General features: G+C 42.4%; 1 protein-coding gene across 2 annotated transcripts in view; it reads right to left on the minus strand.

Annotated features, from left to right (window-relative positions):
- Positions 1-345: 345 nt before the first annotated feature.
- LOC148971942 (uncharacterized) overlaps positions 346-15,186 on the minus strand; it is a 30,693-nt gene continuing 15,852 nt past the window's right edge. For both annotated transcript variants that reach the window (XM_089120915.1, XM_089120914.1), the window contains 2 exons: positions 4,592-4,824; positions 346-4,338 (listed from right to left, as the gene is read on the minus strand). In XM_089120915.1, coding sequence (XP_088977041.1) covers positions 3,545-4,338; positions 4,592-4,676 — 879 coding nt within the window. In that variant the 5' untranslated portion in view covers positions 4,677-4,824 and the 3' untranslated portion in view covers positions 346-3,544. The remainder of the gene's footprint in view (positions 4,339-4,591; positions 4,825-15,186) is intronic.

Genomic DNA, 15,186 nt, shown 5'->3' on the forward strand with positions numbered 1-15,186 from the left:
TGCGCCAATCTTTCGTTCTTCCCGTCAGTCTTGTTTAAGTTCTGGCTTGAAAACCAATCGCAAGACTCCCTAGACACATTTACTTAATATGTTTCACTATGAAGGTAAAATGATGACAAAAAAAAAAAATCGCATGCGCAGGGTAAGATTTGTGAAAGAGTACATAAGATAGCAAGCGTAAAATAAATTTGCATGCGCAAAGGAAGATTTGTAAAGGTGTAAATCGCCCTTCAAGTTTTAGAAAAAAATATTTGCAGCATTTAACTGTTATTAGTAAGTGCAATTCATGTATTTTGAAGCTGCAGCTTCATGCTGATGCAAAATGAATAAGATCTGTTTTCTTCAGATTTTCATTTTTCCGCGCTTACACTTTTGGCACGGTTTTTGCACACAACTGCGGCCAACAGTATTGCAAGCCTGTGAACAGCAATCTGCAAGTGAAAACACCAGAGGCAGGAACTGCAAAACAGATGAATTGCGTAAAATCAATCTTTTGTGTAAAACAATTAACTGTTGCAAATGTCTGAATGACTTGTGCATGGTGCAAAAAAGTTCCAGAAATTTCATTTTCATTTATTTTCTATTCTCTCTTTTCATGGTAATGCAACACGAAATACCACAAGAACAATTTAACAAATCAAACCAACACAAAGTACATTCCATGACAAAGAAAAGAACAGGAGTAGGATGAAGAAAAAAATCTTATAAGCTCCTACCCCATTCCTATAAACAAGATTCACAAATTAGATGACCTCACCAACATAAAATGACAAACAACAGAAAACTTAAAGAAAAATATATATATATATACACATGCACATACATATACGACAAGCCCAAACCAGATATAATCTACCTTCAATTATAACACATTTTTCTCTCTTTGTCTATTATTATTATAATTAATATTATTATTATTATCTATTAATACTAATTCTGCTTACATGATACTAGATAAACAAAAACCAACAAGGATAAAATAATGACAGATCCAACAGCCAAAATAGCAACGAAAGCATAATTATTGTAATAATTCTATTAGTTTTCACATTCTTCTTTATAGACTTTAAGTATCTTTTGATTATAATTATTTTTAAATTGTAAGATATTTGAACAACATTTTAGATCATTTTCTAGAAGATTCCATCTTTTCACACCGGAGACTGAAACACACATTTGTTTGAGGGTATTTCCAGCAAAAGGTTGTTTGAAATCATTATTTCGTCTGCTTGTCTCACTGTTTAAAGTGAAAAGGGTTTGCAGTCCACATGGTAACAGGCAGTGTTTAGCTTTGTGAACAACTAACAAAGTTTGTAAAGAAACCAAGTCCTTCAATTTAAGTAGCCCTGACTCTAGAAACAGTCCTGTAGTGTGTTCTCTGGGAGCAACTCCATGAATTATTCTCAAAGCCCTTTTTTGCAAAATAAACAAGGGCGCTAAATTTGTAAAATAAGAATTCCCCCAAATCTCCAAACAATACATTAAATATGGCAAAATAAAAGAACAATACAGAATTCTCATTGCCTTACAATTTAACATAAACTTTACTTTACTCATAACGGCAATGTTTCTACAAATTTTATTTCTTACATAAGCTATGTGTGACTTCCATTTAAGTTTTTCATCAATGAGTACTCCTAAAAACCTAAATTCTGACACTCTCAGACTCTCAATAATTATTCCATTAAAACTCAGACTAACATTGTCAAAACATTTTTTAATATGTTAATAGCATAAATTTTGTTTTACTTAAATTTAATGACAGTCTATTTTTATTAAACCATTTCTGAAGTAGGACCAATTCTTGTTCAATAGTTTTCACTAATACGTTTAAGTTTTTCCCTGATGCAAAAAAATTTGTATCGTCTGCAAAAAGAACAAAACGTAAAATCTTTGATTCCTCACAGAGATCATTAATATATAAAGAAAATAATTTAGGCCCCAGCACAGAGCCTTGAGTATAACCCGATTAATAAATAACCCGATCTGTACAGTTGCGTCTCTCTTTTTCCTGCGCTTCCAGTTTTGGCACGATTCTCTCACTAACTGAGTTTCGTAAGTGCGAAGAGGAGGGTGGGTCCATCATGTAGCAAATCAGATTAGCGTCTCGCTGAAACTCGATTTACTCTGATCTGATTGGTTCAATAAACACGCCAGAACACATCTTTATCTTTATTTGGCTCATGAATTCTCATTTTTGAAATGGTTCTTTTAATGCACACATGTTAAATAAATAAATAAATCATGATTGCTTATTAGGCTGTGCAGCATTACTGATTATGTAAGCCAATACTGAATTTAGAGCTGGTGTGTTAAGAAAGAAAAAGCATGCATCCTGCTCATCATTCTCCTGTTCTTCATTAATCTTGATGCTGCTGAATGAACTGATCAGGGGGATTCCCGAATTATTATTAATATTTTACTAAAATGAATTTATAGTAATATTTTCCCTTTCACATGTATTTTAAGAGCATCTCTAAATTATGCACCATTTATCACCTGCAGTTCCATCGTATAACCCCTAGATTGCTGTATAGCCCTACATAAATATATGGATAGGATAAGATAAGATATACTTTAATAAACCGATGTCTCTCACGTATGCTGTGTATTCCCTGGTGGCTGGGTTTTGATTCAGGCATAATTAATTACTTTTTGTCAAAGTTATTTTAGTATCAGTTTTTCATTACAGTCAAATCTGGACACAGAGAGAACATTTGGTTATTCATACTAGCTACATATAATAGCTTGAGTCACATGGAAGTAATCAGAATATATGTTGACAGTGCAAGACAATATTTCAAAATATATAATTGAATATTAAATACCATGAACAGAGACATTATGTGAAAATACTGCATCGGAATGGTATTATCAAATAAAGAATGGCTATCAAATGTTTTGATTTTAAAGATTAGCATCAGCTCAGTGGTGTAACAGATAATATAATGTATAAAATTTAAATCCATTTACACCAAGCTCAAAATTCAATATCAATGTCAGTCAGTCTAATGGTGCACAGCTTATTAAGCAATCATGATTTATTTATTTACTTATTTATTTAACATGTGTGCATTAAAAAAGTACCATTTCGGCAATGAGAATTTCTGAGCCAAATAAAGATAAAGATGTGTTCTGGTGACTGGCGTGTTTATTGAACCGATCAGATCAGAGTAAATCGAGTTTCAGCGAGAAGCTAATCTGATTTGCTACATGATGGTGGACCCGCCCTCCTCTTCACGCTTGCGAAACTCAGTCAGTGAGAGAATGGTGCCAAAACCGGAAGCGCCGAAAAATGAAAGTCTGAAGAACACAGATCTTATTCATTTTGTGTCAGCATGAAGCTGCAGCTTCAAAATACATGAATTGCACTTACGAATAACAGTTAAATAATGCAAATATTTCTGTCTTACACTTGAAGGGCGATTCACACCTTAACAAATCTTCCTTTGCGCATGCAAATTAAGTTTACGCTTGCAAACTTATGTACTTTTTCCACAAATCTTACCCTGCCCATGTGATTCTTTTTGTCATCATTTTACCTTCATATCAAACTCTTGTCACACTGAGTAGAGTCGTACGGCTTCTCTCCAGTGTGAACTCGCTCGTGTGATTTCAGGTTTCCAGACCGAGTGAAACTCTTGTCACAATATGAGCACTTGTAAGGTTTTTCTCCAGTATGAATTCTTTGGTGCTGTCTCAGATTCGCAGCTCTAGTAAAGCTCTTCCCACAGTCAAAGCACACAAAATCTCTCACTTCATTGTGTGTTTTCTGGTGCTGTTTAAAACTGAACAGCCTTGAAAAACTCTTTCCACAGAGAGAACACACATAAGGCTTCTCATCTGAATGAACTTTTAGGTGTGATTTTAGATATGCTGATGAAATAAAATCTTTACCACACTGATCACAGTTAAATGGCTTTTCTCCAGAGTGAATGGGCAGATGATCACTGAGAGTTGATGCTTGAGAAAAACTCTTTCCACACTGAGTGCATGTATACGGTTTCTCTCCAGTGTGAATTCTCATATGTGTGTTAAGGTTTCCTTTGTCTGTGAAACTCTTTCCACACTGAGTGCATGTATACGGTTTCTCTCCAGCGTGAATTCTCATGTGTTTGTTAAAGTTTCCTTTATGTGTGAAACTCTTTCCACACTGAGTGCATGTATACGGTTTCTCTCCAGTGTGAATTCTCAAGTGTCTGTTAAGGTATACTTTCCATGAGAAACTCTTTCCACAGTGACTGCAGGTGTACGTCTTTTTGGCTTTTGTTCTTTGAATTGTAAAGTTATGATGTTCCTCCTCCACTTCATTCAGTTCTTGTCTCACTCTCACCTGATCTAAAATACACAGAAATAAAGTCATAATCAGTTCAAGTGAACCCTTCTTTAATAGCAGACAACAACAGAGATCAGATCTTTCACTTTCTGTTCTGTCATTCACTCGTTAAAATAGGAAAATATGTTTGTCAACTGCTATATACAAGGTTATGACCATTTAGATGCATTTTTCTATCAATTTTCATCCACATACTGCTTATTAGTTTACATCTACCAAAACATCAACAATGAAGAATCAAGAATGAACACCAACCTATTTGTTCCTCAGTATCTTCATGTTTTATTCTGGATGGTTCTGGATCACTTATGTCTTCAATCTCTTCTTTAATAAACTCCATCTTTAACAGTCACACAGATTTCAGCTGCTACTCCTGGAGTTTGTCCTTCTCTTGTAGGATGATGGGAATATTCCCAGTGTTTATTGGTGAATTGTTGTGGGAGGGGCTTCACTGCAGGTGTGAACTGTGGTCACTGTTTTTATCCAATCTGCATTTAAAAAGTACAGGGTAATCATGTTAAACTGAGCAGCTGAAAAACCTCTTTGTCTCCAAAAGTTCCCTGTTTTCAGCTCATTCATTATGGTGATGTCTGAGATCTTCAATAAAGTGGCACATTAAATTGTTGTATTGGTGTGAACAGGCTGAAACAAACTACAGCATCATCATCTTTTACTTCAGTTATTGTCTTTGCTCTTTCACTTCCATCGAGTCTGAAAAATTAAAACATATTTAGTTGTTAGAATGAGTTCTGGAGGATAAATGTGAAATTTCAAGTGAACCCTAATTTATTAACAGAAAACAAGTGACATATGTTTATCAAATATCAGATCCTCTTGTTAATAGTAAAAATGTGAATGACAACTGCTGCAGGATTATGATGTAAGTGCATTTATGTAATTTATTCCTAGATTATTTGATTGTTTTTCACTGCTCTTGTGATTGGTATCCAACTCTCTCTCTCTCTCTCTCTCTCTCTCTTTCTCAGTGCATGCTGGGAAGTGGTAGGGTGTGGGAGGGTGATCATGGTGAGAGGGAAATTTGAAAACGTTTTTCTGAACTATTCTTCTGGGAGCTTATAGGATTTCTATGTATTTACTTTCGCAAAACTAGTTTGTTTTTAGTCTGTTATTATCTCAGATATTTTTTGTTCGTGAAATAGTCTAGTTTTGTCGTGTCGGGGACGGAGATGGCGTCGCACGGGAGTGTGCAGGCGTCGTCTCTGTCACTCCGTCGTGGTATCAGGTGTGTCATGAGCGCTGGAGAGTCTGTGGAAGACGTGCTGTTGGATGTAGCTGAGCGCGTCAGTTACAACAACATCGTTTCTGCTTCCTGAATGAACAAAGCGGTGGTGGTTTTTCTCAAGGATGAACTAGGGAATCATTTGATCCAAAGCGGTGCTTTTATTCCTGTTCAACCGTTATTAACACCAACGAGTAAAGTGACTATTTCCAACGTTCCGCCTTTTATACCTAATGCTGATATTGAGCGTGAGCTTTCGCGTTTTGGTAAAATTGCTAGTGGGATCAAAATGGTTCCACTTGGCTGCAAAAATGTGGCTTTGAAACATGTGCTGTTGTTTAGGCGACATGTATTTATGTTTTTAAACTCGCAGACTCTTAATTTGTTATTTCGGTGTATGTATGAAGGCAAATCGTAAATGTTGTATGCGAGCGCAGGTGAGATGCGATGTTTTGGATGTGGTGGTGTCGGACACGTAAGGTTATCATGACCTAATAGTGCCGACTCCTAGGCAGGCCCGAGTGGAATTGAAACGAGAGCAAAAAAAATAGATCCACTTCAAGAGCAGGTTGTTGTGAATATTATGCGGAGAATGTAAGGAATGATGAGGAAATTCATACTGAGAGAGACAAAAATGATGAGGAGATCTCTACTGAGAGTTTGAGGAAGGATGTGGAGTTGTCTGTTGAAAATGAACAAATGGATGAAGGTGATGTTGAAGGGCAGATGTCTGAAATAAAAAATGATGTGGGGATGGAAGGCCAAAATGGGGATGGGGATGGGGATGGCGCGGCTGCCCATGGGTATGCTGGGATTCCCCCGGTGGAGCGCTCTGTTGTGATGCAACTGTGTCCGCAGAGCGCATCCTCTCGGGGCATTCCTAAGCACCCTTCCAAAGCCTGTAGGTTCTCGTCGTCTATGGCAGCGCGATCCTATAGAGCAGCGGGACAGGCGGCCTCCGCCCTGCATGCGATGAGCACCTTGCAGGTTTTTCAAGCAAAGCTGCTCAGAGACATGCACGAGGGTGGGACTGACCAAGGGGCTTTCAACGAACTGCGAGCTGCCACTGACCTCGCTCTCCGGGCGACTAAAGTGGCCGCTCGCTCCCTTGGTCAGTTGCTGGCCACCAGTGTGGTCCAGGAGCGTCATCTGTGGCTTAACCTGGCAGACTCGTCTGCTCAATGCCCCCCTCTCCCAGGCTGGCCTCTTCGGCGGTGTGGTCGAGGACTTTGCCCAGCAGTTCTCGACCGCCCAGAAGCAGACTGAGGCGATACAACACATCCTGCCCCGACGGCCAGCTGCTGCCTCCACCCAGCCGTCAGTTCAGCCCCCTAGCACGACCACAGCAGCAGCCTTCATCCGGGTCGCGTCGTGGAGGAGGCCGCAGGAGAGCGTCACAGCCCCCTCAGGCTCCGCACCCTGCTAAACGCCAGGCGAAGCGGCATCCCTGAGATGGGCTGCTCAGTGTTGGAGTCAAGTTTTTCCCGGGAGGTGGTAGCAGGCCCCCTACTTCCCCCGGTGGAGGGTCGGGGGAGAGTCTTTTGTTCTCAGCTCCCCGCTGCTCACCCACGGGTGGGCAGCACCCTGAGTTGGTAAAAGAAAGACTTGACACCATCACTGAGCATACAGACTGGAGTGAGTGTGCACAACGCCCGTGCGCATGCCGGTCTCCCCGTCTCGCTGCCCCTCCGGGGGGACGTCTGTGGTTCGCATGACCCCGCTGGATCGGTTTCTGGGAGCTTGGTTAGAGCTCCCCAGCCTATTCCGCTGGGTCGCCAGAACGATCAGACTCAGCTATGCGATTCAGTTCGCACGGTCTCCTCCCCGCTTCCGGGGAGTTCGCTTCACGGTGGTCGGTGGCAACGCCCCGGTCATGAGAGCGGACATTGCAACCCTGCTGGTGAAGGGTGCAATCGAGACAGTCCCTCCAGCCGAGATGAGGTCAGGGTTCTACAGTCCCTACTTCATTGTCCCCAAGAAGACCGGTGGGTTACGACCGATCCTAGACCTCCACATTTTGAACCGTACTCTTCATCGATTGCCGTTCAAAATGCTCACAGCCAAACGCATTTTCGAGTCCGTCCGGCCTCAGGATTGGTTTGCAGCGATAGACCTGAAGGACGCATACTTTCATGTCTCCATCTTGCCTTGACACAGACCGTTTCTTTGGTTTGCTTTCGAGGGACAGGCATATCAGTACACGGTTCTCCCATTCGGGTTAGCTCTGTCGCCTCGCATCTTTACGAAGATCGTCGAGGCAGCCCTTGTTACCCTTCGCAAACACGGGATTCGCATCCTGAATTATCTCGGCCCTTCTTCCCGTGGTTGAACCTCAGCTTTTTACGGGCCGGGGTCCCTCTTTTGCGAGGTTCCAGGCATGTTGTTTTCTCCACGGATGCCTCTACATCCGTGCAGCCGTGGGTTCCTGGACAGGACCCCAGCGCCTCATGCACATCAATTGCCTCGAGCTGCTGGCAGTACGCCTGGCCCTGCACCGCTTTCGGGCACTGCTCCGGGGTCAACACGTACTTGTCTGTTCCAACAATACCGCTACGGTAGCGTATATCAACCACCAGGGTGGTCTACGCTCACGTCGGATGTCGCTGCTCGCACGCCACCTCCTATTATGGAGTCAGAAGCACCTGAGGTCCCTTCGTGCTGTTTACATTCCAGGAGACCGGAACCTGCCAGCCGAGCTGTCACGGATCCGTCCAATCTCCGGCGAATGGCGACTCTATCCCCAGTCGGTCCAGCTGATTTGGGACCAGTTCGGGGAGGCACAGATAGACCTGTTCGCCTCCCGGGACTCATCCCATGGCGCCCTGTTTTACTCCCTGTCCGAGGGCACGCTCGGCAAAGACGCCCTGGCGCACAACTGGCCGCGGGGCCCATGCAAGTATGTGTTTCCCCCAGTGAGCCATCTTGCACGGACTTTGTGCAAGATCAAGGAGGACGAGGAGCAGGTCTTGTTGGTAGCCCCCTATTGGCCCACCAAGACATGGTTCTCCGGACTGATGCTCCTCGCGACAGCACCTCCTTGGCCTATTCCTCTGAGGAAAGACCTACTCTCTCAGAGACGGGGCACCCTCTGACACCCTCTTCCCGAGCTCTGGAGGCTACACGTGTGGCTCCTGGATGGGACGAGGCAGGTTTGAGTAGGTGCCAGCGACCATCACTTCCGCTAGAGCGTCGTCCACTAGACACCTCTATGCGTTGAAGTGGAACCTCTTCGTCAACTGGTGCTCTTCTTGTGGAGAAGACCCCTGGAGATGCCCGATCAGTGTCATGCTTTCCTTCCTGCAGGAAGGGCTGGAGCGTAGGCTGTCGCCCTCCACCCTTAAAGTTTACATCGCGGTCATTGCCGCGTCTCATGAAGCAGTTGAAGGTAAGTCTTTGGGGAAGCACGACCTGATCATCAAGTTCCTGAGGGGAGCGAGGAGACTGAATCCTCCTCGCCCTCCCCTCGTGCCCTCTTGGGACCTCTCAGTAGTTAAGTGCTCTGCAGAGGCCTCCCTTTGAGCCTTTGCAATCGGTAGAGATTAAGTTTCTGTCCATGAAGACAGCACTCCTGGTTGCATTGGCCTCCATCAAGAGGGTAGGGGACCTGCACGCATTCTCCGTTAACGAAGCGTGCCTGGAATTCGGACCGGCTTACTCTCACGTGATCTTGAGACCCCAGCCTGGATATGTGCCCAAGATTCCTACCACTCCCTTCCGGGATCAGGTGGTGAACCTGCAAGCGCTGCCCCTGGAGGAGGCAGACCCAGCCTTGGCACTGCTCTGTCTGGTACGTGCGCTCTGCGCCTACGTCGACAGAACGCGGTGTTTTAGGACCTCAGACCAGCTCTTTGTCTGTTATGGGGGGAGCCAGAAGGGAAGGGCTCTCTCAAAGCAGTGGCTGTCTCACTGGATGGTGGACACCATTGCTTTGGCTTACCAGCAGCAAGGTCGACCGTGCCCCCTTGGTGTGACGGCCCACTCTACTCGGAGTGTGGCTTCCTCTTGGGCTTTAGCGCATGGCGCCTCGCTAACAGACATATGCAGAGCTGCAGGCTGGGTGTCACTGAACACATTCGCAAGATTCTATAATCTTCGAGTGGAGCCTGTATCCTCTCGTGTACTCTCTTCCGGCAGTACTGGACCCGCTCAGGTGTCTTCGCTTGCTTGCCATTCCACTCCTCGGACTGGATAAGTGCAATATTCCTCAGTTGAGTCTTCCGTTGAAGCCCTGAGTCCTCCAGCACTTCTGATGCTGGCACCACTGCATTGCTCTGGACGCCGGCTAGGTGCCTCCGTGTGTACGGTTTCCCCAGGTAACTGTCACATGTGTATTCTCCACTGTAAGCCTCTCTGAGCATGTGTCTTCCCTTGGCTAGCCATCTGCCATTCCTGGAGTTAAGCTTCTAGCCACCCTTAGGTTGGTACTCCAGTGTTTCCCCACATGAAGTCCCCTTGGGCCATATGTGTATTCTTAAGTCCTCCCTATGGTAGGCGTACTGCGGCATATTCCTCCTGGGATATGCTCCCCAGTGTACCTTGGTAATCCTGTGTTAAAGTAGGACACCTGTTTCATAAGCTAAGTTGTTAGGAGTCCAGACTTTCGCAGGGCACTGGAAGACAACTGTGAGGGTGGCGTGATGGCACGGACCCCCATTCTCCGTCATTCCGACGTAACTCGGAGTGACTACGAAAGGGAACGTCTCGGTTACGGATATAACCCTCGTTCCCTGAGTAGGGAACGGAGACATTACGTCTTCCTGCCACTTCCGCTGTACCGCTGGGTAGACGCCTGAGTTCAGTCTCGGCTCCTCAGCAAAGACATACTGCGGTTGCATCCGCTTCCTCCTTTTATACCCATGAGGTGGGGCGGAGATACGCTATGCAAATTCCGCAGACCCAAGGCATTTTCATGCCATTGGCTCGTTTTTAAATACTCGAAGAGGATTGGCTTTCTATGCGAAACCCCCAATTCTCCGTAATTCCGACGTAACGTCTCCGTTCCCTACTCAGGGAACGAGGGTTACATCAGTAACTGAGACGTTCTTTATTCGCAAAAGAGGGTAGGAGAAGAAAAACTGAGTACGCGAAAGAGATTTCGTTTAAAAAAGATTCTCACTAAACTAAGAAAGGGGAAAGCATCAGTTAAATGTAAACCAGATTGATTTTGCGAAATGAGATACAAATCAAGGGTGTCTTTGCGGTGCTTTATGTTTTTTCTGTTAATCTTTTCATGGATATTTTGAGAATAGGATCTTTAAACATTAATGGAGGGAGAGACAGGAATAAGAGAGCAATGATTTCAGAATATGTTCATCTGAAAAATATCAATGTTATGTTTTTACAGGAAACACATTCAGATAATCAAAATGAAATTGAATTATATAGGTGGCAGGAAGGTGAATGTATTCTGAGTCATGGAACTTATCTGAGCGCAGGGGTAGCAATTATTTTTTCTGAACAGTTGGATCTAAAGATCCTATCCACTATTGAATTAGAAAAAGGTAGAGTTTTAATGGCTATAGTAAAAATTAAAGAGTTGACGTTTATTTTTATTAATATATAGGTCCACAAAGAATGGAATTATTTGAAAATTTAAACTGTGCAATTAGAAAATATGATGATGGAAAAATGTGCATTATAATGGGAGGAAATTGGAATTGTACCACTAATTTTGTATTAGATAGGAATGGGCAAGTACCTCATTTACAGTCTAGTAATATGCTTCTTAAGATAACTCAAGAACTAAAACTGAATGATGTATGGAGAAATAAGAATCAATTAACTAAACAATACACATGGGTTAAAATTGTAGATTCTACTGTGACAGGAGCACGGCTGGATAGAATATATGTACATAAATCAGACAATAATAGAGTCATGAATGTTGGTATATCTCCCTGTGGGTTTTCTGATCATTATACAGTGACTATTGATTTTAATATTAAAAGTGCATCACATCCAAAATCTTATTGGCATTTTAATGTCAAACTGGTACAAGATAAGTTATTCTGTGAAACATTTAAATGTTTTTGGGAGAATTGGAAACTAGAAAAAGAACGCTTTGAAAATGTAATTCAATGGTGGGAGGTAGGAAAAGTCCAAATCAAGATTTTCTGTCAGCAATTTTCTTATAATAATACTGTGATTGTACAGAGAAATATCGAAACTTTGGAGAAAGATATTAATGAAATGGAAAATGTTATTGATTTGAATGTTTCGGGTATGACTAAGGATTTAAAGAAAAAGATTGGAGTTGAAAACACTCTAAGAGGAAAGAGCAAAAGGTGCCTTAATCCGAGCCAGGAAATCTTCCATTAAGGAAATGGATGCTCCAACGAAGTTATTTTTTAACTTGGAGCATAAAGCAGTAAAACAAAAAATATGCTATACCTTCGGAAAGACAATGGCACAGTAACTTCAAATCCTATCGAAATGAGGAAAATCGCGGTTGACTTTTATGCGGAACTTTTTGGGCCCAAAGATTGTGATCCTGAGAGTATGGATCAGTTATTAAGAGGACTGCCTAGTTTAAAACCTGAGGACAGAAAAACACTGGACAAATTGATCTCACATGAGGAACTTTCAGAGGCTGTAAAGCAGCTCTCCACAGGACGTGCCCCGGGAGTAGATGGTCTGCCTGCTGAGTTTTACAAATCATTTTGGAACATTTTAGGAGAGGATTTTTATCATGTAATTGGTGAATGTTTTGAAAAAGGTATTTTACCCAGCAGCTGTCAAAGAGCAGTACTATCACTTCTGCCCAAAACGGGTGATTTAGAGCTGTTGAAAAATTGGCGTCCTGTTTCTTTAATGTGCCAAGATAATAGATTAAATATGATCTTGAGTATTATTGTGAGAAATGAGCAAACATACTGGCCCTCATTTATCAATCTTGCGTAGAAACGGGTGTATATTTTGGTGTAAGATTATACTTACACTCCTCTCACCGCCTGATTTATGAAGATGTGCGTACCTTTGAAATCCAGGTGTACGCAATGCCTGCCCTTGATAAATCTCGCGGCCGAAAACGATCGTCATTAGAATAACACGCCCCTAAATATTCAAGTCTCCGCTCCCCCCACGCCCTTATTTTACGCCATGGACACACAGAAGACGGCAAAGAAGAGAAACTTCTCCGACGTGGAGACGAAATGACCTATCACAATGCATTATTTTACAGCACGTCTTTTGAAATTAGCATTCAATTTCGAATCACGTCACATGTATAATAGTGATGATGATGATGTGATGTGAAGTACCATTCATTCACATTAATAATTGCATGACAATTTGTAATAGTATTCTTCTTATTATTATGATTTGCATTAATGATGCTTATTGTTATTTAGAAGAAGGATGTCGTCATTATTATTTCTATTATTATCATCATTTAAAAGAAGAAGAATGTATTTTTATTTTGTCAGTCTGAATTATTTTTTGGTCATTGAAAGCCTTTCATTAGGCTACCGAACCCAGTCCGTGCGCGCCGGGGATAATCCTGAAACGTCAGGGTAAAGTGGGCTCGCAACTGAAAATGCTTTGGTAAAGTCACACAAATTAAACATTGAAGTCCACGTTACACAAAAATAAATACTGAAGTTTATAATTTCTATGTTGTTGTTTTTTTGTTTGTTTGTTTTACAGTGGGTCATAATATCATATCTTTTAGTTTGTTTTGTGGTGTTAGGAATTTTTCTGCGTATTTCCTCACTAACTCAAAACGTGCGTACACCACCTCCCGAGCTGGTGTAGGATTCGAGCGTGCCGTACGCCCACGTCCATATTGATAAATCTCAAACTCACCGTGGTTTTGAGTGTACGCAAGGCGTACGCTGGAAATGTGGTGTACGCACTTTTGATAAATGAGGGCCACTGTGTTCCAAGACGTACAATATGGACAATTTATTTCTAATAAGAGATGTAATGGACCTGTCTATGAATGATGATTTTAATATTGGTTTCTTATCGATTGATCAGGAAAAAGCGTTTGATCGTGTGGGTCATGAATACCTTTTAAATGTTTTGAAAGCATTTGGGTTTGGGGAAAATTTCATTTCTTGGATCCAGTTATTGTATAGAGGAGTCTCGGTAATACTAAAGGTTGGAGGGGGACTGAGTTGTCCTATACCTGTTAGGAGGGGAATTAGGCAGGGTTGTCCAATCTCTGGACAACTCTACAGCTTGGTCATTGAGCCTTTATTAATTAAGCTGAGAAATAATTTGAATGGTTTTCACATACCAGGGGATTTTAATGGGTCAAGTGTCTCTGTTTCAGCTTACGCTGATGATGTGACTGTGTTTATCACTGGACAAGGGGATATTCAGATACTGTCTAAAAGTTAAGCTTTATATTAGAGAGCCTCTTCATCGAAGGTAAATTGGGCAAAGAGTGAAGGTTTTCTTGTGGGTCCCTGGAGAAATGGAGGGCCACCTAAGCTTCCAGGGGGGGTACAGTGGAATACAGAGGGAATCAAAATTCTTGGAGTATTTCTGGGTAAAGAAAATTATAGACAAAAAGACTGGGAGGGTATGTTGGAGAAGGTGTCAGCCAAGTTGTCTAAATGGAAATGGCTATTACCTGAACTATCCTACAGGGGTAGAGTCTTGGCCACCTCCCTTAAGTGATTTATCCCTGTTTTATCAGTCAATGCTGAGGGCTTGGATCGATAACTTCATTGTCAACAGAGATCTTTCTGAACCAAAAGAGTGGATTATGGGAGAGCCATTGTTTCACAATCCACTGATACAAACAAGAACTCTGTCTTAGGGAAGCTTGATGAACTGTCTGGTGGGAGCTGGACTCAGGAGGATAGGAGATCTGAGAGACCTGGACGGGTGGAAAACGGCTGCAGCACTGCAGTGTGAGACGGGGATTCGATCTTTGCGTCTTCTGCAGCAGGTGTTGAAGGAAGTACAGAGAGCACTGCCTATAGGCTATGTGCACAACCGTAGTTTCGAACTTCCGCTTTTGTCAGAAGTCGGCGTATCAGTTTCCGGTCTACGACTGGTCATCCGCATCCACTAATAAAAAAACAAGATGAGTGCTGCTGTTGTACGAAAAAAAGAGTTCTTAAACACATCCAAGTTTCTTGATGACTCGGACTCGACTCTCTCTGGTCTCTGTCTCGACTCGGACTCAAGTGAGGTGGTCTCGACTACAACACTGACTCATAGTAATGAATTGAAAACGCTTGGTTTGCTCCGCTCGGGCCGCGCCAGTGTGTGCCATAGACTGTGTGCATGCGCTGTCAAACACATAGCGATGGCAAGCGTAGATGTTGACTCATTCAAATTGGAGCTTTGGCGGCATTTTGACTCTTCGCAGACTAATAATAATCACAACAGTGAGAAGCACATCACCTCCGTTTTCACGTAAAAGTCATTAATATGACAAGTGTGAGAGCTACGTAGATCACAAGGAGCGTCAGTGTTTCCATGGCAACCATGTGTTGCATTTATTTCACTATCTCTTTTTCTAAATGTGTTGGATGGATTTATTTAGTTTTTAAATAATGTGTTGATGGTTATAGCATATTTTGCTAAATGTGTTTTGTTTTTAACTCTTTCTAATTTTATGATACAAATTATGACAAAATTAAAATCTTTCCTT

Source organism: Pimephales promelas, chromosome 16 (genome assembly GCF_988280905.1).
Source record: "Pimephales promelas chromosome 16, fPimPro1.hap1.1, whole genome shotgun sequence".
Classification (NCBI taxonomy): Eukaryota; Metazoa; Chordata; class Actinopteri; order Cypriniformes; family Leuciscidae; genus Pimephales; species Pimephales promelas.